Genomic DNA, 26,723 nt, shown 5'->3' with positions numbered 1-26,723 from the left:
GCGGTGTTGGCAGCTAGGGGAATGGGAGACAATGTCCATGGGATACCAATAGCGAGAACCCATGTTAAATATCTGGGAATCCAAGTGGGACGCCAACCTGCATCGATATATGAGTTAAATTTTAAACCACTGATAACGAAAATAGAACGGGAATTGAAGATGTGGGAGGGGCTTCCATTATCACTACTGGGTAGGAACCATCTTCTAAAAATGATGAGTTTCTCAAAACTATTATACCCAATGCAGACTATCCCTATATTATTAAAACACACAGACGTAAACAGGCTGAACAAGGCGTTTTCGACCTTCTTGTGGAGGGGAAAAAGGCCGAGAATAAAGGCTGAGAAATTAATGCACACGCTGGAGAAGGGGGGTATTAAAATGCCAAACATTAGAGGGTACAATCTGGCGTGCCTCATGAGACATGTAATAGACTGGTTAAGGAAGACAAACGGTTACTCGGACGTGAGACTGGAAGGCGAGTTCTGTAAACCCTGAGATTTGGGGGCAACATTGCATACGTCACTTGCTAACATACCACGGCACATTAAAAACTCACTAATATGCAGAGATACAGTGATGGCGTGGAAGGCGGTGAGAAAAAAATTCAACTTGTCCTGGAGAATATCAAAAATACTTAAACAAATGGAGTTTCCCGAAATTCCCAGCAGGCAGGGAAAACAAATTATTTATAGAATGGAGGAGAAAAGGTATAAAAGGGGTGAAAGATCTACTTCATGAGACGGAAAATAGATGGTTGTCCTGTCAAGAAATTGTGACAAAATATGGGCTATCTCCATTCCAAGTTATACAATATAAACAGATAGAGAAAGGTATAATGCAGCTACTGAGAGATGTCGGGAAGGAACAAGAGATAAATGACATGGACCAACTTATTATGCAGGAGCAGCGGGAGATAAACATAACTTCACTATACAAAGCTTTACGAGAGGTGTTAGTTCCCTTAAGCACGGACGAGATCCTGGGAAAATGGGCGAGACAATTGGGAGATGAGACAGCAGGGGACAGGATAGTAAGAGGATGGATGAGAATGAGAAAAGAGGTGGTTAATGAGAGCTGGAGGGACACACATTTTAGACTGATGCACAGGGCGATCTATGGCTTCAACATACCAAACAAACAGAAGGTTAATAAGATAGTACATTGTCCCAAATGTAGGATGCTAAACACGGATCTGTTACATGGGATTTGGCAATGCCCAGAGAGTCAAAAATTCTGGAAAAAAATGCAGGCGCTAATAACTAATATATGGGGGGTAGAGGTGGCGATGGACCCATTGATATGGATTTTTCATGATGACCATGTTGAACAAATGGCAAGAGTGAATGAAAAAAGAGATAGAAAACCAAAGCTGTTCCATAGTATAGCCATAATGGGAAAAAGGGCTTTGCTGGGCAAATGGCTCGAAGGGAACGTTCCGTCAGAAGACGAGGTAATGAGGCAGATTAAAATGCTACTTAGAATTGAACAGAAGACAGCAGAAAAAAAACAGACGGTTTGACCGACATATTCTTTAAAAAATGGAGAAAATTCATTGAAGAACAATGTGAAGCTACAGAAATACAAACAATAGTTACCCCCTTCACGTACACAGAGTGGTATCTACTAGAAGACAGTAAGGGAACATTGGGGAAATTAAAACAGCCATAATGTGAAGGTGTGATAAGAAGGCAAATGATTCATCTGGAGGCATGGGGTGAAAAAAAAAATATGACAAAATGTGGCGTTGTTGGGTATTCTTCGTGTGGGCTAGACAGGAGGAAAAGTGTGCTAAGTTGTTGGGGGGGTTATTTTAGAATAGAAGGGAGACTAAACATAGTTAAGGGGGGAAAACAAGGGAAACAGGAGGAATAGTTAATTGCCAATAACCTGTTAATGAAGATGGTGAATCCATATTTGCTATATTGTTTAATAAGATGTAATGCACATGAAAATTTGGAATAAAATTTGGTGTTTAAAAAAAAAAAAAAAAAAAAAATAGTAAGGAAACACGAATATAGTCCAGTAAGCGATAAATGTCCAGGTCTCTCTGAGGAGTCGTACCTTCAGCCCAGAGGATCAATCTTCATCCTTCTCTCTTCAAGTTCTCAAACAGATTGCCTCATCCCCCCAGGTAAGGCTGATTTCACATCAGCGTTTTCCTGCCGCACTGCCAAATCCGGCATAAGTGTAGTACAGTTCAATACAGTTCACTGGCAAGCTCCGGGCACATACGATCATGTGACCGGAGCATGTGACAGCATGTGACCGGGGCTTGCCGCACTGTCTGTGAAGTGTATTGAACTGTACTGTACTTGTGCCGGATCTGGCAGTGCGGCAGAAAAACGCTGATGTAAAACCAGCCTAAACAAAGAGGTTAGGTGGATTCCAGGCCCACCTCACCCCACACCTAAGGCAAAAACTACAGGGGGTGATTACCTACAGACAATACAATGTACACACAAGCAATGCAAATAATGGACAGTGAATCAAGCCTAAAATACAACCCTTACATAACATGATACACAGTACACCATATCCCACCATCACAACCTCTCCCTCCTTCTAAATAAGTGAGTATGCCCTAAGGTCTACACAGACCTCTGGCCATTTCACTTAAGTCCATGTTGCTCAGCTGTGGATAGTCTATGTTTTTTCTTGCCGGGACAGTCCATCAGCATTCTGGTGTTGGCTTCCATGCTTGTATTAGATGGAGAAGCTGTAGATAGTCCCTTGTACAGTGGTAGGGTTGGAAGGACAATTTTCCCTTTCTGTCCACCTTCACTCAAACTGTTTCTTGCACCCACAAATCAGCATTGTAGATCTCCCACATCATTTTCTAGGAGAATATCTGCAGGCAGGCCGCTCATCACCCCAACCACACATTGCTTGACCCCAAAGCCAAAGTCCAGATCTACAGTCACCTTTGGGATATTCTTCCTTTGTCCTCCAGCCAATTCATTAACAATCCCTGGTGCATGATGTATTGCCTCTGGCCGAACCACCCGGGGATCAGCTATTGTAACAAATGCCCCAGAGTCACAAAATCCAATGACTCTCTGTCCATCCAGCACAACTTCCTGTAAGTGCTTACTTTGATGGTGAGAGGAACTCAGGGCTCTGGCTCGCACTCCATAAACCCCTAGTGGTCGACCACGAGTGTTTGAGTCATTAGGCAAGTCAATTTGAAGGGGTGAACACTTCTCCCCTTGTATTTGGCTGTAGAGAATGAAGAGGTCGATTTGGTGCAAGGTCATTCCTAAATCGACCAGCAGAGCAAGTGTTTTGCAAATGCCCAGGCTGCCCACATTGTTAACATATCCTCTGCGTCATACTCCTTCCAGTGTGCATTCTGGAGAAGGCAGTAGGAGAACCTGGTGACAAAGGCCGGAGGCCATACACTCCAACAGAGGCATCTATGGTGCAGGGGTCAGCGGTACACTCCGGTGGAGGTGGTTGTACTTCTTTCTCAGGTGGGATGGACTGCACAAGATGCACCAGACGAGGTGGAGGTACGTGGGAGTCCCTCAGAGTCCTTTCGGGACTTTCCTTTCTGGATTGCAGGTGCCCAGGTTGCCCGCACCCATAACATCTCCTCTCTGTAATTCCCCCAGGGCGTGGTCGGAACTGTTGGGGCCCAGAATTGTGAGCCGTAGTTGTCATCGGCCTGCAGCTGCATGGAGGGGCAGATATAACTGGAGAGGGCCAGGGTGCAGAAGCAGGCTGTGGCTTATTGTTCAGACGCCCCCTCCATTGCGGTTGGATAGTAAAGGCTTCATCAGCCAGGGCTGCAGCTCGATCCAAGGTGCACGGTGTACGCTCTCTGACCCATTCCCGTATCCCTGAGGGACACTTTTAAAGAAATTGTTCTATAAGAAATACCTGTAAAAACTTCTTCCACAGTGAAGGCGTCTTCCGCTTCCTGCCATCTCCGACATGCCAGGGACATCTTATGGGCAAACATCCTAAACGACACCCCGTGGTGCATGGGAGGTCTCGAAACTATGCTCTATGTGAGTCTGGGGTGATAGCATGGTATTCCAGGATAGTCCGCTTTACAATGTTGTAATCCCAGTTCTGCTGTGAGTCAATGGTGCGATAAGCCTCTGCCAGGCTTCCATTCAGGAGTCCCACTAACAAACGCATCCAGCCAGAGTGCGGCACCTCCATCACGGCACACTGCTGCTCAAAGTCCTTGAAGAACCCCTCCACATCTCCAGAAGCCTCATCACATGGCTTAAAGTCTGCCCGGGTAATCCATACAGGCTTGCAGATCGCTGGGTTTACACTCCAACTCACATTACTCCCTCTGCCGAACTCCATTGCTTCTTGTTTCCTCTGTGCTCGGCGAGCAGAATCCTCCTTATACTTCTGAGATACACGGGGGGCAAGAGCTGCCATCTCTTCTTCGAACCACACCAACCATTGGCTTTTTGGGGCAGGGATCCCCGTCCCCAGTGCTTGTCCGTCAGACATCTGGGAGGAGGTGGACTGGCTCGCACTCACCAGTAGATCAATTAAAGCTTCTTTACTCAGTCCCTGGTAGCTCAGGCCCAGATCTCTGGCTCTGTCCTTTAGACTTGATGCGGTCCAGTTTCTGTACTCTGTGAGTTGATCTCCATTAGGCTGCGCTCTGTTGAGGTCAGTGACAATCCAAAGAACATTTATTCCAAGCAAATCAGAAAGTCTATAAAATAATCCACCATACAGAGGGTAAAAAATAGTAAGGAAACAGGAATTTAGTCCAGTACACGATAAATGTCCAGGTCTCTCTGAGGAGCCGCAGCTTCAGCCCAGAGGATCAATCTTCGTCCTCCTCTATTCAAGTTCTCAAACAGACTGCCTCATCCCCCCCAGGTAAGCTAAGAGGTTAGGTGGATTCCAGGCCCACCTCCCCCCACACCTAGGGACAAACACTACAGGGGGTGATTACAACAGACAATACAATGTATACACAAGCAATACAAATAATGGACAATGAACCAAGCCTAAAATACAACCCTACAAAACATGATACACAGTACACCATATCCCACCATCACACCATCCTTGTGTCCAGTAGTAATGTACCCATCCTTGTGCCCAGTAGCATTGTGCCCATCCTGTAGCATTGTGCCCATACTTGTAGCATAGTGCCCATTCATGTCCCCTGTAGTAATGTCTTCACCATCCTTGTGCCCAGTAGCATTGTGCCCATCCTTGTCCCCTTTAGTAATGTCCACCATCCTTGTGCCCAGTATTGTGCCCATCCTTGTAGCATTGTGCCCATCCTTGTAGCATTGTGCCCATCCTTGTAGCATTGTGCCCATCCTTGTAGCATTGTGCCCATCCTTGTAGCATTGTGCCCATCCTTGTAGCACTGTGCCCATCCTTGTAGCACTGTGCCCAAGTAGTAATGTCTCCAGTCCTTATCCTAGTTCCCTACTATGACGTTCTTGACACACACACAAAAAAAAAAAATATTCTTCTCACCTTTCCTCCGTTCCCTGTTTTCTCTTAACTGCTTGTTGTGGCCTGCAGATCCATAGACCCAGTGACGATCGCGTTACTATGAAGGGGGCCAGCGCCAGCAGGGCTTTACTACACTTGATTCATTTGCAGCGCAGCGTGCGCTTGGAGCTCTCTGCACTCTACCAATCACAGGCAAGCAGGTGACTTCATACAACAATGTTACCTGCTTGACATTGGTATCAGTGGCGTAACTAGAGTTCGATGGGCCCCGATGCAAAATTAGGACCGGGGCACCCCCTTGGGGTACAGGATGATTATGCTGACACTTAGCTCTTTCCCTCAGCACCCAGATTTCCCATGCTCCGATATCCCTTTTTCCCTCAGTACCCAGCTTTACATGTTCTGATATCCATGTTGTCCTCAGCACCCAGGTTTCCAATACTCTGCTATACAACTTTTCCTCAATACCCAGATTGCCCTTGATATCAGAGCATTGTAAAGCTGGGTAGTGAGGTGTGCCCAAATTTGAAAAGATCTGGGCCCCGTGGATAGACGACTCCGGTCTGGCATCTAGGGACTTATTTAGGTTCCGATTGGGCTCGTTTTAAGCCATGGTATAAATAACTGAAATGTTGTATGGATGCGGGAACTGTAACTTCCTTCTATGGACTCATTGCTTGCTTTTATTTAACTTTTGGCATACATGATGTTAGCCGGGATGAGAATGTTGATGATTCTGGTCCTCCCGTATACCCTTGGACATTGTATTTTCTAAAGAGAACTGCGACATCTATTTATCATATGTGGTGAACAGTCAAATACGTGATTTTTTTTATTTTATTTTCACTTGGGGGGAGGGAGGGATGGGGATTTTGGGGTTATGTTGACCCCGATTTTGTCTGATTTATGTTTTGTATAAAATCTTTAATAAAAACATTTTGATTTAAAAAAAAAAAAAAAAAAGCTACGTAGTGAGGGAAAGATGAATAGCAAAACATGGGAAAGTTGAGTGCTAAGAGAAAGATGTATAGCAGAGCATGGGTGGGTGACCCAGCACTCAGTATCAGCTGGGCGCTGAGGACAAGATAGATATCAGAATATATGAAATCTGGGTGCTGAGGGATATCAGAGCATGGGAAAGCTGGGTGCTGAGGGAAAAATGTATAGCAAAGCATGGGAAAGCTGGGTGCTGAGGGGAAGAGCCTCTTTCCCTCAGCACCCAGCTTTCCCATCTCCTGCTTGTATCTTTGTCCCCCATCCTGGTATATAGCCCTATCCATCTTTTTTTTTTCTGTACATTATATTTGTGCTATAAATAACATTATAGATTTATTCATATTGCATCTAAAAATGTTTTTTGGGTTTTTTTTTTATTTTAATGGTACACGAGTTTTGGTATTTTTAAGAGGGTTTTTTGGCCTTAATATTAATTCTGCTTTTTTAGTATATGAATTTTAAAAATGCCACACAAATGCAGACACATACACTAGATTTCTCTTTATATACTCTACACGTGAGCATTTTGTAAACACTGTATATACAAAGAAATAAGAAAGTTGGATGTCTGACAGCAAACCATGAAGATGAGGAGACGCGACCACCATCACAGGACAGCAGTGAGGCATATCATCAGCTACAGGGCAGCGGGGGAGGGGGCAGGCAGGACAGTGCAGCTGGGGGGAGGGGGGCCGGAGAGTGCAGCTGTGTGGGGAGGGGGGGCAGAAGAGTGCAGCTTTGAGAGGTAAATAGGAGGATAGAAGAGCGCAAAGGTGTTAGAGTCATCATTCAGGGAACTCCAGTTCTCACTTCAGGTCGCATTGTGTTCCTCTGGAGCCTCCTGCTACTGCCGACTACAGAGCAATGGCAGTGCAGGAGAGAGGGATACAATCTCCTCAGAAGTCTCTCATATTTCTGCAGCACTCCCTGAACAGGCCAGAGACTCCACAGCAGCTCTGTGCCGGTGAGAGGGGCTTACTCCTGTGAGGCTCCAGAGCAGTGAGTGCAGGAGATGGCTGTGCTCAGCATTTCTACCCTCCTCTGATGGATGGAACCAAGGGCATAACTACCGTGGTCGCAGCGGTCGCCATTGCGACCGGGCCCGGGGCCACCCGGCAAATCAGCAGCCAGCTCCTGTCAGTGAGAGAGGAGCTGCACTGATCTGTCAGAGTGCACGCGGCCTCTATATGACCCGCTGCTGCCGATGACACTGAGCCCCCCTGCCCGATGTCAGCGGCGGCACCGGGGCCCCTCTCCCCAGTCACCGCGCACAGTAATAATAAAGCATAGAGTGGCCGGCGCCGCTCTGCATCATCATTCTCCCCCTGTGCCTGCGCGGTGACGTCACTCCCGTGCGACTGCTGTGCTGAGTGCACAGAGCGCAGGGAGGGAGGATGCCGACCGAAGCACCGGGAGATCGAGGACAGGGGAGGATGGAGCAGCGGTGGAAGAGGAGATGTGAGGACAGAGCAGCAGTGGAAGGAGGAGAGCGGTAAGTACTTTTTTTTTTTTTTTTTATATATATAAATTAGTGAGTACACGGTGGTCAGAGGCCTGGGGTGGGGAGGTTGCATTATACTGTACATGGAGGCCTGGGAGGCTGCATTATACTGTACATGGAGGCCTGGGGAGGCTGGCTACATTATTATACATGGAGGCCTGGGGAGGCTGGCTACATTCTTATACATGGAAGTCTGGGGGCTGCATAATAAACATGAAGGACACCTTTTACATGGACAGAGGCTGCATTATACATGGAGGTCTAGAGGGCTGGAAGGACACCTTATACATGGACTATAGGAGTGCATTATACATGGAGGAGTATGGGGCTGCAAAATACAATATGAAGTTTTATGGGGTTGCGTTATTATTATTATTATTTATTTATAGAGCACCATTGATTCCATGGTGCTGTACATGAGAGGGGGTTACATACAGAGTACATCTACAAGTTACAATAGACAGACTAGTACAGAGGGAAGAGGGCCCTGCCCTTGCGGGTTTACATTCTAAAGGGTTTTGGGGAGGAGACAGTAGGTGGGGTGTAGGTAGGCCGGCAGCTCCGCACGGTGGTGGGGCGGCAGCTCCGCAGGGTGGTGGGGCGGCAGCTCCGCAGGGTGGTGGGGCGGCAGCTCCGCACGGTTCCAGGAGACTGGGGATGCTTGGGAGAAATCTTGGAGTCGGTTGCGTGAGGAGCGAATGAGAGAGGAGGAGAGAAGGAGATCTTGGGAGAACCGGAGATTACGTTTTGGAGTGTAGCGAGAGATTACTTCAGAGATATACGGAGGAGATAGATTATGGATGGCTTTGTAGGTCAGTGTTAGTAGTTTGAATTGGATACGATAGAAGATTGGGAGCCAATGGAGGGATTTGCAGAAAGGAGAAGCGGGGTGGTATTGAGGAGAGAGGTGGATCATTCGGGCAGCAGAGTTAAGGATGGACTGGAGAGGGGCGAGTGTGTAAGCAGGGAGACCACAGAGGAGGATGTTGCAGTAGTCGAGGCGGGAGATTATGAGAGCATGCACTAGCATTTTTGTAGATTGGGAATTGAGGAAGGGACGGATTCTGGAAATATTTTTGAGTTGAAGACGGCAGGAGGTGGTGAGAGATTGGATATGGGGTATGAAGGACAAGGCAGAGTCAAAGGTCACTCCGAGGCACCGAACTTTGGGTGCTGGGGAGAGCGTGATGTTATTTATTGTATATGGATAGGTCAGGTGGAGAGTGCAGGGGAGATGGAGGAAAGATGATCAGTTCAGTTTTGGCCACATTGAGCTTTAGGAAGCGAGAGGAAAAGAAGGAAGATATAGCAGATAGACACTCTGGGATTCTGGACAGTAGAGAATTGACATCTGGGCCAGAGAGGTAGATCTGAGTGTCATCGGCATATAGGTGGTACTGGAAACAATGGGACTTTATGAGTTGTCCCAGGCCAAATGTATAGATGGTAAACAGTAAGGGTCCCAGGACAGAGCCTTGAGGGACGCCAACAGAGAGATGACAAGATGAAGAGGTTGTGTGAGAGTGGGAGACACTAAAAGTGCGGTTGGAGAGGTATGAAGAGATCCAAGAGAGGGCGAGGTCTCTGACACCAAGGGAAGAGAAGATCTGGAGTAGCAGGGAGTGGTCAACAGTGTCAAAGGCTGAGGACAGGTCTAGAAGTAGGAGTATAGAGAAGTGGTTGTTAGCTTTGGCTTTGGCGTTATAATACATATAGGACTATGGGGGCTACATTAAAATATATAGAGGACTATGGAGGCTACCTTATACATGTACTATGGGGGTGCATTATAAAACATGGAGGACTATGTGTTGCAGTATAATATATGGAGTACTATGGGCTCCATTATACATGGAGAACTATGAGAAATTCATTATAATAATTGCAGGGCTATGAGGGCTACTTTATACATGGAGGACTATAGAGGTGCAGTATAATATATGGAGGACTATGTGGTGCAGTATAATATGGAGAACTATGGGCTGAATTATAATACATGGAAACTATGGGACATGTATTATAATATTTAGAGGGCTATGAGGGCTGCTTTATACATAGAGGATTATGGGGCTGCATTATAATATATGGAGGACTATTTGTTGCAGTATTATATATGGAGGACTATGGGGTGAATTATAATACATGGAGAACTATGGGAAATGCATTATAATACATGGAGGACTATGGATGTGCATTCTAATATATGAAAGATTATGTGGGACTCTTTAAACTATTTGGAAGGTTATGTGGGGGCCATTATAGTATTTGGAGAACTATATACAAGGGGGGAGAAAGATACAAGCATGGGATGGGACGTTTTGCGCTGAGGGAAAAAGGCTCTTCTCTCAGCACCCAGCTTTCCCATGCTCTGATATGGGAAAGCTGGGTGCTGAGGGAAAGATGTATAGCAGAGCATGGGAAATCTGGATGCCAAAGACAAGATGGATATCAGAACATAGGAACGCTGGGTGCTGATAGAGGGATTTCAGATCACGGGAAACCTGGGTGCTTATTATCCCGTATTCCGTCATTATCCCGTATCCCAAGTGTCAGTGTACCTGGAGGGGGGGGCCAGGTCTGAACTTTGCACCGGGGCCCATCAAACTCTAGTTACGCCACTGGATGGAACATGCAGCATATGTGCTGTATGCTGGAGGAGAGACTATCAGGGGCCCAGTGATGGATGCATAGCCAGCAGATGCTCAAAGCCAGCGGCCGGGTGATCACTGTGCCCACAATCCTGCCCACTTCTCAGCACCGGCATCAGTGGAAAGAGGTGGGCGGGATTATGGGGGTGGAGAGCAGGGAATAAGCAATTGCTTAAAGGTAAGGTGTCGCGTTTTTTTATTTTTCTATTAAAAATAGTGATTATGGAATCAAGTATTTTTAATACAAAATTAAACTGTTTATTTAAGTCTAGTTTTACTGAAACACTGGGGGCTGCCATTTTGGATTTGGTGTTTGTAACTTACCTCATGGCAACCCCCAGGGCATAGACTCTGATAGTCGGGCTCTGACCCCAATACTTATTACAGGACAGCTCCCTGCTGTGACCTGGAAGCGCCCCCTGGGCTGTCCAGATCACAGCAGAGGGAGGAGATCTGCGCCATGTTTGTGCAGCTCACAGAGTATGCTGTAGTTTTTCCCCTGTCACCCGTCGGCCTGTGTGATTACCGGCGCCCCTCCCCCCGCCGCCACTACTACCGTCTCCAATAACACCCCTGCTCTCTCTCCCCCCCCCCCCACCCCCCCCCCCCCGGCCTGTGTAAGTACCAGCGCCCCTCCCCCCACCTGTGTGATACTATCTGCTGAGCTGTGTATCTAATCCTCTCCTGTGTGATACTGCCAGCTGAGCTGTGTATCTAATCCTATCCTGTGATGCTGTCTGCTGATCTGTCTCTAATCCTATCCTGTGTGATACTGTCTGCTGAGCTATGTGTCTAATCCTATCCTGTGTGATACTGTCTGCTGAGCTGGGTATTTAATCCTCTCCTGTGTGATATTGCCTGCTGAGCTGTGTATCTAATCCTATCCTATGTGATACTGTCTGCTGAGCTGTGTATCTAATCCTATCCTGTGTGATACTGTCTGCTGAGCTATGTATCTAATCCTATCCTGTGTGATACTGTCTGCTGAGCTGGGTATTTAATCCTATCCTGTGTGATACTGTCTGCTGAGCTGTGTATCTAATCCTATCCTGTGTGATACTGTCTGCTGAGCTATGTATCTAATACTATCCTGTGTTATACTGCCTGCTGAGCTGTGTATCTAATCCTATCCTGTGTAATACTGTCTGCTGAGCTATGTATCTAATCCTATACTGTGTGATACTGCCTGCTGAGCTGTGTATCTAATCCTATCCTGTGTGATACTGTCTGCTGAGCTATGTATCTAATACTATCCTGTGTGATACTGTCTGCTGAGCTGTGTATCTAATCCTATGCTGTGTGATACTGTCTGCAGAGCTGTATCTTACTCTATCCTGTGGGATACTGCCTGCTGACCTGTGTATCTAATCCTGTCCTGTTTGCTTAGCTGTGTATCCAATCCTATCCTGTGTGATATTGTCTGTTGAGCTGTGTATCTAATCCTATTCAGTGTGATACTGCCTGCTGAGCTGTGTCTCTAATCCTATCCTGTGTGATACTGTCTACTAAACTGTGTATCTAATCCTCTCCTGTGTGATACTGTCTGCTGAGCTGTGTATCTAATCCTCTCCTGTGTGATACTGCCAGTTGAGCTGTGTATCTAATCCTATCCTGTGATGCTGTCTGCTGATCTGTCTCTAATCCTATCCTGTGTGATACTGTCTGCTGAGCTATGTATCTAATCCTATCCTGTGTGATACTGTCTGCTGAGCTGGGTATTTAATCCTCTCCTGTGTGATACTGTCTGCTGAGCTGTGTATCTAATCCTATCCTGTGTGATACTGTCTGCTGAGCTATGTATCTAATCCTATCCTGTGTGATACTGCCTGCTGAGCTGTGTATCTAATCCTATCCTGTGTAATACTGTCTGCTGAGCTATGTATCTAATCCTATACTGTGTGATACTGCCTGCTGAGCTGTGTATCTAATCCTATCCTGTGTGATACTGTCTGCTGAGCTATGTATCTAATACTATCCTGTGTGATACTGTCTGCTGAGCTGTGTATCTAATCCTATGCTGTGTGATACTGTCTGCAGAGCTGTATCTTACTCTATCCTGTGGGATACTGCCTGCTGACCTGTGTATCTAATCCTGTCCTGTGTGGTACTGTTTGCTTAGCTGTGTATCCAATCCTATCCTGTGTGATATTGTCTGTTGAGCTGTGTATCTAATCCTATTCAGTGTGATACTGCCTGCTGAGCTGTGTCTCTAATCCTATCCTGTGTGATACTGTCTACTAAACTGTGTATCTAATCCTCTCCTGTGTGATACTGTCTGCTGAGCTGTGTATCTAATCCTCTCCTGTGTGATACTGCCAGCTGAGCTGTGTATCTAATCCTATCCTGTGATGCTGTCTGCTGATCTGTCTCTAATCCTATCCTGTGTGATACTGTCTGCTGAGCTGTGTATCTAATCATATCCTGTGTGATACTGTCTGCGGTATCTAATCCTCTCCTGTGTGATACTGTCTGCTGAGCTGTGTCTCTAATCCTCTCCTATGTGATACTGTCTGCTGAGCTGGGTATCTAATTCTATCCTGTGTGATACTCCTGCTGTCCTTGGTGACACTTTAGACATTTGTGGTCAACAACAAAATGGCTCCGCACTGTGTCCCTAAACTTCATTCTCTCTTATCCTTTGGAAACTCCCAGATTGGGAGGGGGAGCTGTGACATCACACACAGGAGAGCAGATTCTGACACTTTACTGCAGCTGTAATGTGAGATAATTCTACAGCAGGATTTCAGCACCTGCTCCCCCTAGTGTTTAACAGTTGAAAAGATCAAACTTTATTTATTTTTTTTAATATTTTGCTCAATTAAAAACATAATATTTAAACAAAACATTAAAACTTTACATTTTTTCAGTTATTGATTTTTTTTTTTATGAAACCTTCCCTTTAAGCAGCCAGGACACGTGTGAGCTCCAGAACCTGCTGCCTCCTGTGACGCTGCAATGTGCAGAGCAGGAACCCATGGTCAGTGCTGCAATATATTTCAGCTAGATCTGTGCACATTAAGCTGAAACAACTGCTGAGTTTCTCAGGCCCCATGAGCCCTCGGCCAGCGACCCGTGCAGAGCTCCCAGCCAGCGCTGCGCCGCAAATGCATCAACTGTAGTAAAGCCGTGCTGGCGCCGCTCCCCTGCATAGTAACACGATCGTCACGGGGTCTGAGAGCACTCGGGCCGCAACAAGCAGCCTCAGGGGCCACATGCGGCCCGTGGGCCGCATGTTTGAGACTTTCTGGCCTAGAATCAGGGTTCTCTACTCCCACATTAGGACGCAGTCTGATTACATAGCAAAAACCTGCTGACAGATTACCTTTAAGACGGTAACAATATTGGATAAAACAAGCACTTTATAAAACCATCGATTCACCCATCCACCTCACGGATTGAAAGCCTTTGAGAACTTTGGTCATGATCAGTGTGAACCCACCCATCCTGATGCCAAACAATCCAAACTTACCACCAGAGTGATCGGCTTTTTCCACGAGATGCATCCAATAAGGCCTGAAACCGCCAACTGAGCAGCAAGAGGAGAAAAAGGGCAAAGGAAGGACACAAGAAGGAAGCAGGACACAAGGAGAAAGAGCAGTGACCACAGACACGTGCGGGAAGAATACAAGGAAGAGGAGAAAACGGGCAAATGAAGGACACAAGAAGGAAGCAGAACACAAGGAGAAAGAGCCATGACCACAGACACGTGCGGGAAGAATACAAGGAAGAGGAGAAAACGGGCAAATGAAGGACACAAGAAGGAAGCAGAACACAAAGAGAAAGAGCCGTGACCACAGACACGTGCGGGAAGAATACAAGGAAGAGGAGAAAACGGGCAAATGAAGGACACAAGAAGGAAGCAGAACACAAGGAGAAAGAGCCGTGACCACAGACACGTGCGGGAAGAATACAAGGAAGAGGAGAAAACGGGCAAGCAGGACACAAGGAGAAAGAGCCGTGACCACAGACACGTGCGGGAAGAATACAAGGAAGAGGAGAAAACGGGCAAATGAAGGACACAAGAAGGAAGCAGAACACAAAGAGAAAGAGCCGTGACCACAGACACGTGCGGGAAGAATACAAGGAAGAGGAGAAAACGGGCAAATGAAGGACACAAGAAGGAAGCAGAACACAAGGAGAAAGAGCCGTGACCACAGACACGTGCGTGAAGAATACAAGGAAGAGGAGAAAACGGGCAAGCAGGACACAAGGAGAAAGAGCCGTGACCACAGACACGTGCGGGAAGAATACAAGGAAGAGGAGAAAACGGGCAAATGAAGGACACAAGAAGGAAGCAGAACACAAGGAGAAAGAGCCGTGACCACAGACACGTGCGGGAAGAATACAAGGAAGAGGAGAAAACGGGCAAATGAAGGACACAAGAAGGAAGCAGGAAACAAGGAGAAAGAGCCGTGACCACAGAGACGTGCGGGAAGAATACAAGGAAGAGGAGAAAACGGGCAAAAGAAGGACACAAGAAGGAAGCAGGACACAAGGAGAAAGAGCCGTGACCACAGAGACGTGCGGGAAGAATACAAGGAAGAGGAGAAAAGAGGCAAAAATAAGGACAGGTAGAAACTCATTCATGGTGGTAATGAAGACGATTCAACATATGGAGGGAGGATGAAAATGAAGGTTAAAACAAAAGGAAAAAATTCACAAAAGTTAGAACACATATATAAAGTAGAAAAAGTCCAAGAGATCAATAAACGGAAATACACTATCTGCCCGGCTCTATACCACAATATATCCTATACATAATACATCCCCCCATACACATACAGGTATAAGGTTATCTGCCCTGCTGTATACATAGAATACACTCCCCATACACATACAGGTATGAGGCTTATCTGCCCTGCTGTATACATAGAATACACTCCCCATACACATACAGGTATGAGGGTTATCTGCCCTGCTGTATACATAGAATACACTCCCCATACACATACAGGTATAAGGTTATCTGCCCTGCTGTATACATAGAATACACTCCCCATACACATACAGGTATGAGGGTTATCTGCCCTGCTGTATACATAGAATACAATCCCCATACACATACAGGTATAAGGTTATCTGCCCTGCTGTATACATAGAATACACTCCCCATACACATACAGGTATGAGGGTTATCTGCCCTGCTGTATACATAGAATACACTCCCCATAAACATACAGGTATAAGGTTATCTGCCCTGCTGTATACATAGAATACACTCCCCATACACATACAGGTATGAGGGTTATCTGCCCTGCTGTATACATAGAATACAATCCCCATACACATACAGGTATGAGGGTTATCTGCCCTGCTGTATACATAGAATACAATCCCCATACACATCCAGGTATGAGGGTTATCTGCCCTGCTGTATACATAGAATACAATCCCCATACACACACAGGTATGAGGCTTATCTGCCCTGCTGTATACATAGAATACAATCCCCATACACATACAGGTATGAGGGTTATCTGCCCTGCTGTATACATAGAATACAATCCCCATAAACATACAGGTATAAGGTTATCTGCCCTGCTGTATACATAGAATACACTCCCCATAAACATACAGGTATAAGGTTATCTGCCCTGCTGTATACATAGAATACAATCCCCATACACATCCAGGTATGAGGGTTATCTGCCCTGCTGTATACATAGAATACAATCCCCATACACACACAGGTATGAGGCTTATCTGCCCTGCTGTATACATAGAATACAATCCCCATACACATACAGGTATGAGGGTTATCTGCCCTGCTGTATACATAGAATACACTCCCCATAAACATACAGGTATAAGGTTATCTGCCCTGCTGTATACATAGCATACACTCCCCATACACACACAGGTATGAGGCTTATCTGCCCTGCTGTATACATAGAATACACTCCCCATACACATACAGGTATGAGGCTTATCTGCCCTGCTGTATACATAGAATACACTCCCCATACACATACAGGTATGAGGGTTATCTGCCCTGCTGTATACATAGAATACAATCCCCATACACATACAGGTATGAGGCTTATCTGCCCTGCTGTATACATAGCATACACTCCCCATACACATACAGGTATGAGGCTTATCTGCCCTGCTGTATACATAGAATACACTCCCCATAAACATACAGGTATAAGGTTATCTGCCCTGCTGTATACATAGAATACACTCCCCATACACATACAGGTATGAGGCTTATCTGCCCTGCTGTATACATAGCATACACTCCCCATACACACACAGGTATGAGGCTTATCTGCCCTGCTGTATACATAGCATACACTCCCCATACACACACAGGTATGAGGGTTATCTGCCCTGCTGTATACATAGAATACACTCCCCATACACACACAGGTATGAGGCTTATCTGCCCTGCTGTATACATAGAATACACTCCCCATACACATACAGGTGTGAGGCTTATCTGCCCTGCTGTATACATAGCATACACTCCCCATACACACACAGGTATGAGGCTTATCTGCCCTGCTGTATACATAGCATACACTCCCCATACACACACAGGTATGAGGCTTATCTGCCCTGCTGTATACATAGAATACACTCCCCATACACATACAGGTGTGAGGCTTATCTGCCCTGCTGTATACATAGAATACACTCCCCATACACACACAGGTATGAGGCTTATCTGCCCTGCTGTATACATAGAATACACTCCCCATACACATACAGGTATGAGGCTTATCTGCCCTGCTGTATACATAGAATACACTCCCCATACACATACAGGTATGATGGTTATCTGCCCTGCTGTATACATAGCATACACTCCCCATACACACACAGGTATGAGGCTTATCTGCCCTGCTGTATACATAGAATACACTCCCCATACACATACAGGTATGAGGGTTATCTGCCCTGCTGTATACATAGAATACACTCCCCATACACACACAGGTATGAGGGTTATCTGCCCTGCTGTATACATAGCATACACTCCCCATACACACACAGGTATGAGGGTTATCTGCCCTGCTGTATACATAGAATACACTCCCCATACACACACAGGTATGAGGCTTATCTGCCCTTCTGTATACATAGAATACACTCCCCATACACATACAGGTATGAGGCTTATCTGCCCTGCTGTATACATAGAATACACTCCCCATACACACACAGGTATGAGGCTTATCTGCCCTGCTGTATACATAGAATACACTCCCCATACACACACAGGTATGAGGCTTATCTGCCCTGCTGTATACATAGCATACACTCCCCATACACATACAGGTATGAGGCTTATCTGCCCTTCTGTATACATAGAATACACTCCCCATACACACACAGGTATGAGGCTTATCTGCCCTGCTGTATACATAGAATACACTCCCCATACACACACAGGTATGAGGCTTATCTGCCCTGCTGTATACATAGAATACACTCCCCATACACATACAGGTATGAGGCTTATCTGCCCTGCTGTATACATAGAATACACTCCCCATACACACACAGGTATGAGGCTTATCTGCCCTGCTGTATACATAGAATACACTCCCCATACACATACAGGTATGAGGCTTATCTGCCCTGCTGTATACATAGAATACACTCCCCATACACATACAGGTATGAGGCTTATCTGCCCTGCTGTATACATAGAATACACTCCCCATACACATACAGGTATGAGGGTTATCTGCCCTGCTGTATACATAGCATACACTCCCCATACACATACAGGTATGAGGCTTATCTGCCCTTCTGTATACATAGAATACACTCCCCATACACATACAGGTATGAGGCTTATCTGCCCTGCTGTATACATAGAATACAATCCCCATACACATACAGGTATGAGGCTTATCTGCCCTGCTGTATACATAGAATACACTCCCCATACACATACAGGTATGAGGGTTATCTGCCCTGCTGTATACATAGAATACACTCCCCATACACACACAGGTATGAGGGTTATCTGCCCTGCTGTATACATAGAATACACTCCCCATACACACACAGGTATGAGGCTTATCTGCCCTGCTGTATACATAGAATACAATCCCCATACACATACAGGTATGAGGCTTATCTGCCCTGCTGTATACATAGCATACACTCCCCATACACATACAGGTATGAGGCTTATCTGCCCTGCTGTATACATAGAATACACTCCCCATACACATACAGGTATGAGGCTTATCTGCCCTGCTGTATACATAGAATACACTCCCCATACACATACAGGTATGAGGGTTATCTGCCCTGCTGTATACATAGAATACACTCCCCATACACATACAGGTATAAGGTTATCTGCCCTGCTGTATACATAGAATACACTCCCCATACACACACAGGTATGAGGCTTATCTGCCCTGCTGTATACATAGAATACAATCCCCATACACATACAGGTATGAGGCTTATCTGCCCTGCTGTATACATAGAATACACTCCCCATACACACACAGGTATGAGGCTTATCTGCCCTACTGTATACATAGCATACACTCCCCATACACACACAGGTATGAGGCTTATCTGCCCTGCTGTATACATAGAATACACTCCCCATACACACACAGGTATGAGGCTTATCTGCCCTGCTGTATACATAGAATACACTCCCCATACACATACAGGTATGAGGCTTATCTGCCCTTCTGTATACATAGAATACAATCCCCATACACATACAGGTATGAGGCTTATCTGCCCTGCTGTATACATAGAATACAATCCCCATACACATACAGGTATGAGGCTTATCTGCCCTGCTGTATACATAGCATACACTCCCCATACACATACAGGTATGAGGCTTATCTGCCCTGCTGTATACATAGAATACAATCCCCATACACATACAGGTATGAGGGTTATCTGCCCTGCTGTATACATAGAATACACTCCCCATACACACACAGGTATGAGGCTTATCTGCCCTGCTGTATACATAGAATACACTCCCCATACACATACAGGTATGAGGCTTATCTGCCCTGCTGTATACATAGCATACACTCCCCATACACATACAGGTATGAGGCTTATCTGCCCTGCTGTATACATAGAATACACTCCCCATACACACACAGGTATGAGGCTTATCTGCCCTGCTGTATACATAGCATACACTCCCCATACACACACAGGTATGAGGCTTATCTGCCCTGCTGTATACATAGAATACACTCCCCATACACATACAGGTATGAGGCTTATCTGCCCTGCTGTATACATAGAATACACTCCCCATACACACACAGGTATGAGGCTTATCTGCCCTGCTGTATACATAGAATACACTCCCCATACACATACAGGTATGAGGCTTATCTGCCCTGCTGTATACATAGAATACACTCCCCATACACACACAGGTATGAGGCTTATCTGCCCTGCTGTATACATAGCATACACTCCCCATACACACACAGGTATGAGGCTTATCTGCCCTGCTGTATACATAGAATACACTCCCCATACACATACAGGTATGAGGCTTATCTGCCCTGCTGTATACATAGAATACACTCCCCATACACACACAGGTATGAGGCTTATCTGCCCTGCTGTATACATAGCATACACTCCCCATACACACACAGGTATGAGGCTTATCTGCCCTGCTGTATACATAGAATACACTCCCCATACACATACAGGTATGAGGCTTATCTGCCCTGCTGTATACATAGCATACACTCCCCATACACATACAGGTATGAGGCTTATCTGCCCTGCTGTATACATAGCATACACTCCCCATACACATACAGGTATGAGGCTTATCTGCCCTGCTGTATACATAGCATACACTCCCCATACACATACAGGTATGAGGCTTATCTGCCCTGCTGTATACATAGCATACACTCCCCATACACATACAGGTATAAGGTTATCTGCCCTGCTGTATACATAGAATACACTCCCCATACACACACAGGTATGAGGGTTATCTGCCCTGCTGTATACATAGAATACACTCCCCATACACATACAGGTATGAGGCTTATCTGCCCTGCTGTATACATAGCATACACTCCCCATACACACACAGGTATGAGGCTTATCTGCCCTGCTGTATACATAGAATACACTCCCCATACACACACAGGTATGAGGCTTATCTGCCCTGCTGTATACATAGCATACACTCCCCATACACATACAGGTATGAGGCTTATCTGCCCTGCTGTATACATAGAATACACTCCCCATACACATACAGGTATGAGGCTTATCTGCCCTGCTGTATACATAGCATACACTCCCCATACACACACAGGTATGAGGCTTATCTGCCCTGCTGTATACATAGCATACACTCCCCATACACACACAGGTATGAGGCTTATCTGCCCTGCTGTATACATAGAATACACTCCCCATACACACACAGGTATGAGGCTTATCTGCCCTGCTGTATACATATCATACACTCCCCATACACATACAGGTATGAGGCTTATCTGCCCTGCTGTATACATAGAATACACTCCCCATACACATACAGGTATGAGGGTTATCTGCCCTGCTGTATACATAGCATACACTCCCCATACACACACAGGTATGAGGCTTATCTGCCCTGCTGTATACATAGAATACACTCCCCATACACACACAGGTATGAGGGTTATCTGCCCTGCTGTATACATAGCATACACTCCCCATACACACACAGGTATGAGGGTTATCTGCCCTGCTGTATACATAGAATACACTCCCCATACACACACAGGTATGAGGGTTATCTGCCCTGCTGTATACATAGAATACACTCCCCATACACATACAGGTATGAGGGTTATCTGCCCTGCTGTATACATAGCATACACTCCCCATACACACACAGGTATGAGGCTTATCTGCCCTGCTGTATACATAGAATACACTCCCCATACACACACAGGTATGAGGGTTATCTGCCCTGCTGTATACATAGCATACACTCCCCATACACACACAGGTATGAGGGTTATCTGCCCTGCTGTATACATAGAATACACTCCCCATACACATACAGGTATGAGGCTTATCTGCCCTGCTGTATACCCCAATATATCCTGAGTAGAACAAGGAAACAAAAGGGAGAAAAACGTCTCAATTCCAGCTCACCGTCTGTAGATGGAAGTTCATTAATACGGTGCACTGGGGATAAATATTGGCCACGACATTAGGAACAATAAATAGGCCCAGCACGACATCCAAAATAAAAAAAAAAATCTTTATTAATTCATTTTAAAAAATCATTAAAAAGTCAAGAAGACAGGTTTTGTAATTGCTTCCTTATTCACAGACTATTCACTGAACCTATTTCTTGATCCCAATATACAGTTAGGTCCAGAAATATTTGGACAGTGACACAAGTTTTGTTATTTTAGCTGTTTACAAAAACATGTTCAGAAATACAATTATATATATAATATGGGCTTAAAGTGCACACTCCCAGCTGCAATATGAGAGTTTTCACATCCAAATCGGAGAAATGGTTTAGGAATCATAGCTCTGTAATGCTTAGCCTCCTCTTTTTCAAGGGACCAAAAGTAATTGGACAAGGGACTCTAAGGGCTGCAATTAACTCTGAAGGCGTCTCCCTCGTTAACCTGTAATCAATGAAGTAGTTAAAAGGTCTGGGGTTGATTACAGGTGTGTGGTTTTGCATTTGGAAGCTGTTGCTGTGACCAGACAACATGCGGTCTAAAGAACTCTCAATTGAGGTGAAGCAGAACATCCTGAGGCTGAAAAAAAATAAAAAATCCATCAGAGAGATAGCAGACATGCTTGGAGTAGCAAAATCAACAGTCGGGTACATTCTGAGAAAAAAGGAATTGACTGGTGAGCTTGGGAACTCAAAAAGGCCTGGGCGTCCACGGATGACAACAGTGGTGGATGATCGCCGCATACTTTCTTTGGTGAAGAAGAACCCGTTCACAACATCAACTGAAGTCCAGAACACTCTCAGTGAAGTAGGTGTATCTGTCTCTAAGTCACCAGTAAAGAGAAGACTCCATGAAAGTAAATACAAAGGGTTCACATCTAGATGCAAACCATTCATCAATTCCAAAAATAGACAGGCCAGAGTTAAATTTGCTGAAAAACACCTCATGAAGTCAGCTCAGTTCTGGAAAAGTATTCTATGGACAGATGAGACAAAGATCAACCTGTACCAGAATGATGGGAAGAAAAAAGTTTGGAGAAGAAAGGGAACGGCACATGATCCAAGGCACACCACATTCTCTGTAAAACATGGTGGAGGCAACGTGATGGCATGGGCATGCATGGCTTTCAATGGCACTGGGTCACTTGTGTTTATTGATGACATAACAGCAGACAAGAGTAGCCGGATGAATTCTGAAGTGTACCGGGATATACTTTCAGCCCAGATTCAGCCAAATACCGCAAAGTTGATTGGACGGCGCTTCATAGTACAGATGGACAATGACCCCAAGCATACAGCCAAAGCTACCCAGGAGTTCATGAGTGCAAAAAAGTGGAACATTCTGCAATGGCCAAGTCAATCACCAGATCTTAACCCAATTGAGCATGCATTTCACTTGCTCAAATCCAGACTTAAGACGGAAAGACCCACAAACAAGCAAGACCTGAAGGCTGCGGCTGTAAAGGCCTGGCAAAGCATTAAGAAGGAGGAAACCCAGCGTTTGGTGATGTCCATGGGTTCCAGACTTAAGGCAGTGATTGCCTCCAAAGGATTCGCAACAAAATATTGAAAATAAAAATATTTTGTTTGGGTTTGGTTTATTTGTCCAATTACTTTTGACCTCCTAAAATGTGGAGTGTTTGTAAAGAAATGTGTACAATTACTACAATTTCTATCAGATATTTTTGTTCAAACCTTCAAATTAAACGTTACAATCTGCACTTGAATTCTGTTGTAGAGGTTTCATTTCAAATCCAATGTGGTGGCATGCAGAGCTCAACTTGCGAAAATTGTGTCACTGTCCAAATATTTCTGGACCTAACTGTATCCTAAGCCTAATACATACGGAACATATGTCGCGGGCGGAGGAGGGGACGCTGCGCTCACCCACTGCTCGGGTCCGGCTGCTGCTGCTGCTCGGTGGTGGCTCGAGCGGTGGGCCGGATCCCGGGGACTCAAGCGGCGTTCCTCGCCCGTGAGTGAAAAGGGGGAAGGTTTGGGTTTTAGGGGAATTGTCCGTGACGCCACCCACGGTTGTGGTGAGCTTGTAACACCACCGCTGCTCTGGACGGGGATCCCGGGAGCGATGACAGGGAGCAGCTTGGATGTTGGTTCTCCCTTCCATGGGTAGGAGGTTTGGTTGTACCGGGGCCCGGTGAGGGGTAGGGATGGATGGCAGGCAGGTTACGGGGCCTGGTAAGGTGCAGGGTCGCGGGGGCAGCGCTGTGCCGCATGGCACGGTGGTACTCACTCAGCCAATGATGAACACAAAGTCTCCAGTAAACCAAACGGCTGGATGGACGGGTCCCACAGACGGCTGCGGTGTTTTTCCTTCCGGCAGGTTGATGGTGACTGCCTTTCCCTGCACCTGTGTGTTGTGTACGGTTCCAATGGGTTCCCACCGGTAACCCGCTCCCCAGCTTTGAAGGTTGCTGAAGGAGCCCCTTTTGCCCGCAGGCTCTGGCCCTGGGAACTGTAGCCTTGGCGGTGGCTGTGTTTCCCTCTATCGGTTAAACTGTTGCCTTCAATCGGGACTTGGCTGCTGAGAAACCCCAGAGGTTCCCTTCGCTAACGGATTTGACAATTTCAGCGGCGACTCCTAGCCTTGTCGGGGTCCGTAAGCCCTGCCGGTTGGTGCTGGCTTCTCTTTGCGTACCGGTCCGGTACCGCCGGGCCACCGCCCATCCACGGTCCTTACGGCTGGCTCCAATAGGCCTCTCCTGCAGACGGTCACCACCGTCTGCTAACCTTGCTGTATCGTCCGGGCCACACACCCGGACGCTGTCAGTCTGCTCTTTTACCACTTCACTCCAAAACTGAACTCAACTGCTTTTCCCGCCTCCAGGACTGTGAACTCCTCGGTGGGCGGGACCAACCGCCTGGCCCACCCACTGGTGTGGACATCAGCCCCTGGAGGAAGGCAACAAGGGTTTTTGTTTGACTTACGTGTGCCTGACCGGGGTGTGGGGTGTGTAGGTGTAGTTCCTTTGACGTCCTGGATTGTCCAGGGCGCCACACATACTCACACAGGTATGAGGGTTATCTGCCCTGCTCTATACATAGTATACACCCCAGTACACACACAGGTATGAGCGACACCTACCCTGCTCCCTACATATAATACACCCCCGAACACACACAGGTATGAGCGACACCTGCCCTACTCCCTACATATAATACACCCTCCCGTACACATACAATTATGAGCGACACCTACCCTGCTCTATACATATAATACACCACCCGTACACACACAGGTATGAGCAACACCTTCCCTGCTCCCTACATATAATACACCCCCCGTACACACACAGGTATGAGCAACACCTGCCCTGCTCCCTACATATAATATACCCCCCCCGTACACACACAGGTATGAGCGACACCTGCCCTGCTCCCTGCATATAATACACCCCCCCCGTACACACACAGGTATGAGCGACACCTGCCCTGCTCCCTACATATAATACATCCCCCCGTACACACACAGGTATGAGCGACACCTGCCCTGCTCCCTACATATAATACACCCCCCCGTACACACACAGGTATGAGCGACACCTGCCCTGCTCCCTACATATAATACACCCCCCGTACACACACAGGTATGAGCGACACCTGCCCTGCTCCCTACATATAATACATCCCCCCGTACACACACAGGTATGAGCGACACCTGCCCTGCTCCCTACATATAATACACCCCCCCATACACACACAGGTATGAGCGACACCTGCCCTGCTCCCTACATATAATACACCCCCCCGTACACACAGGTATGAGCGACACCTGCCCTGCTCCCTACATATAATACACCCCCCGTACACACACACAGGTATGAGCAACACCTGCCCTGCTCCCTACATATAATTCATCCCCTATACAGACACAGGTATGAGCGACACCTGCCCTGCTCCCTACATATAATACACCCCCCCGTACACACACAGGTATGAGCGACACCTGCCCTGCTCCCTACATATAATACACCCCCCGTACACACACAGGTATGAGCGACACCTGCCCTGCTCCCTACATATAATACATACCCCCGTACACACACAGGTATGAGCGACACCTGCCCTGCTCCCTACATATAATACACCCCCCCCCGTACACACACAGGTATGAGCGACACCTGCCCTGCCCCCTACATATAATACATCCCCCCCGTACACACACAGGTATGAGCGACACCTGCCCTGCTCCCTACATATAATACATCCCCCCCGTACACACACAGGTATGAGCGACACCTGCCCTGCCCCCTACATATAATACATCCCCCCCGTACACACACAGGTATGAGCGACACCTGCCCTGCTCCCCACATATAATACACCCCCCCCCGTACACACACAGGTATGAGCAACACCTGCCCTGCTCCCTACATATAATACACCCCCCCGTACACACACAGGTATGAGCGACACCTGCCCTGCCCCCTACATATAATAGACCCCTCCCGTACACACACAGGTATGAGCGACACCTGCCCTGCTCTCTACATATAATACATCCCCCGTACACACACAGGTATGAGCGACACCTGCCCTGCTCCCTACATATAATACATCCCCCCCGTACACACACAGGTATAAGCGACACCTGCTCTGCTCCCTACATATAATACATCCCCCCGTACACACACAGGTATGAGCGACACCTGCCCTGCTCCCTACATATAATACATCCCCCGTACACACACAGGTATGAGCGACACCTGCCCTGCTCCCTACATATAATACATTCCCCGTACACACACAGGTATGAGCGACACCTGCCCTGCTCCCTACATATATTACACCCCCCGTACACACACAGGTATGAGCGACACCTGCCCTGCTCCCTACATATATTACACCCCCCGTACACACACAGGTATGAGCGACACCTGCCCTCCTCCCTACATATAATACATCCCCCGTACTTACACAGGTATGAGCG

General features: G+C 46.6%; 1 protein-coding gene across 8 annotated transcripts in view; it reads right to left on the bottom strand.

The window, feature by feature from the left end:
- Positions 1–26,723, bottom strand: part of ENTREP3 (endosomal transmembrane epsin interactor 3) — a 283,486-nt gene that overhangs the window by 133,661 nt on the left and 123,102 nt on the right. For 6 of the 8 annotated variants that reach the window (XM_075329677.1, XM_075329675.1, XM_075329678.1 and 3 more), the window contains exon 2: positions 14,066–14,122. The exons of the other annotated variants lie outside the window; for them this stretch is intronic. In XM_075329677.1, the coding sequence (XP_075185792.1) occupies positions 14,066–14,122 (57 nt within the window). The remainder of the gene's footprint in view (positions 1–14,065; positions 14,123–26,723) is intronic. 8 annotated transcript variants of the gene reach the window in all.

The sequence above is a fragment of the Anomaloglossus baeobatrachus genome, chromosome 12 (assembly GCF_048569485.1).
Source record: "Anomaloglossus baeobatrachus isolate aAnoBae1 chromosome 12, aAnoBae1.hap1, whole genome shotgun sequence".
NCBI lineage: Eukaryota > Metazoa > Chordata > Amphibia > Anura > Aromobatidae > Anomaloglossus > Anomaloglossus baeobatrachus.
Note: the sequence above shows the minus strand (reverse complement) of the source record. Positions and strands in the feature narration are given on the sequence as shown.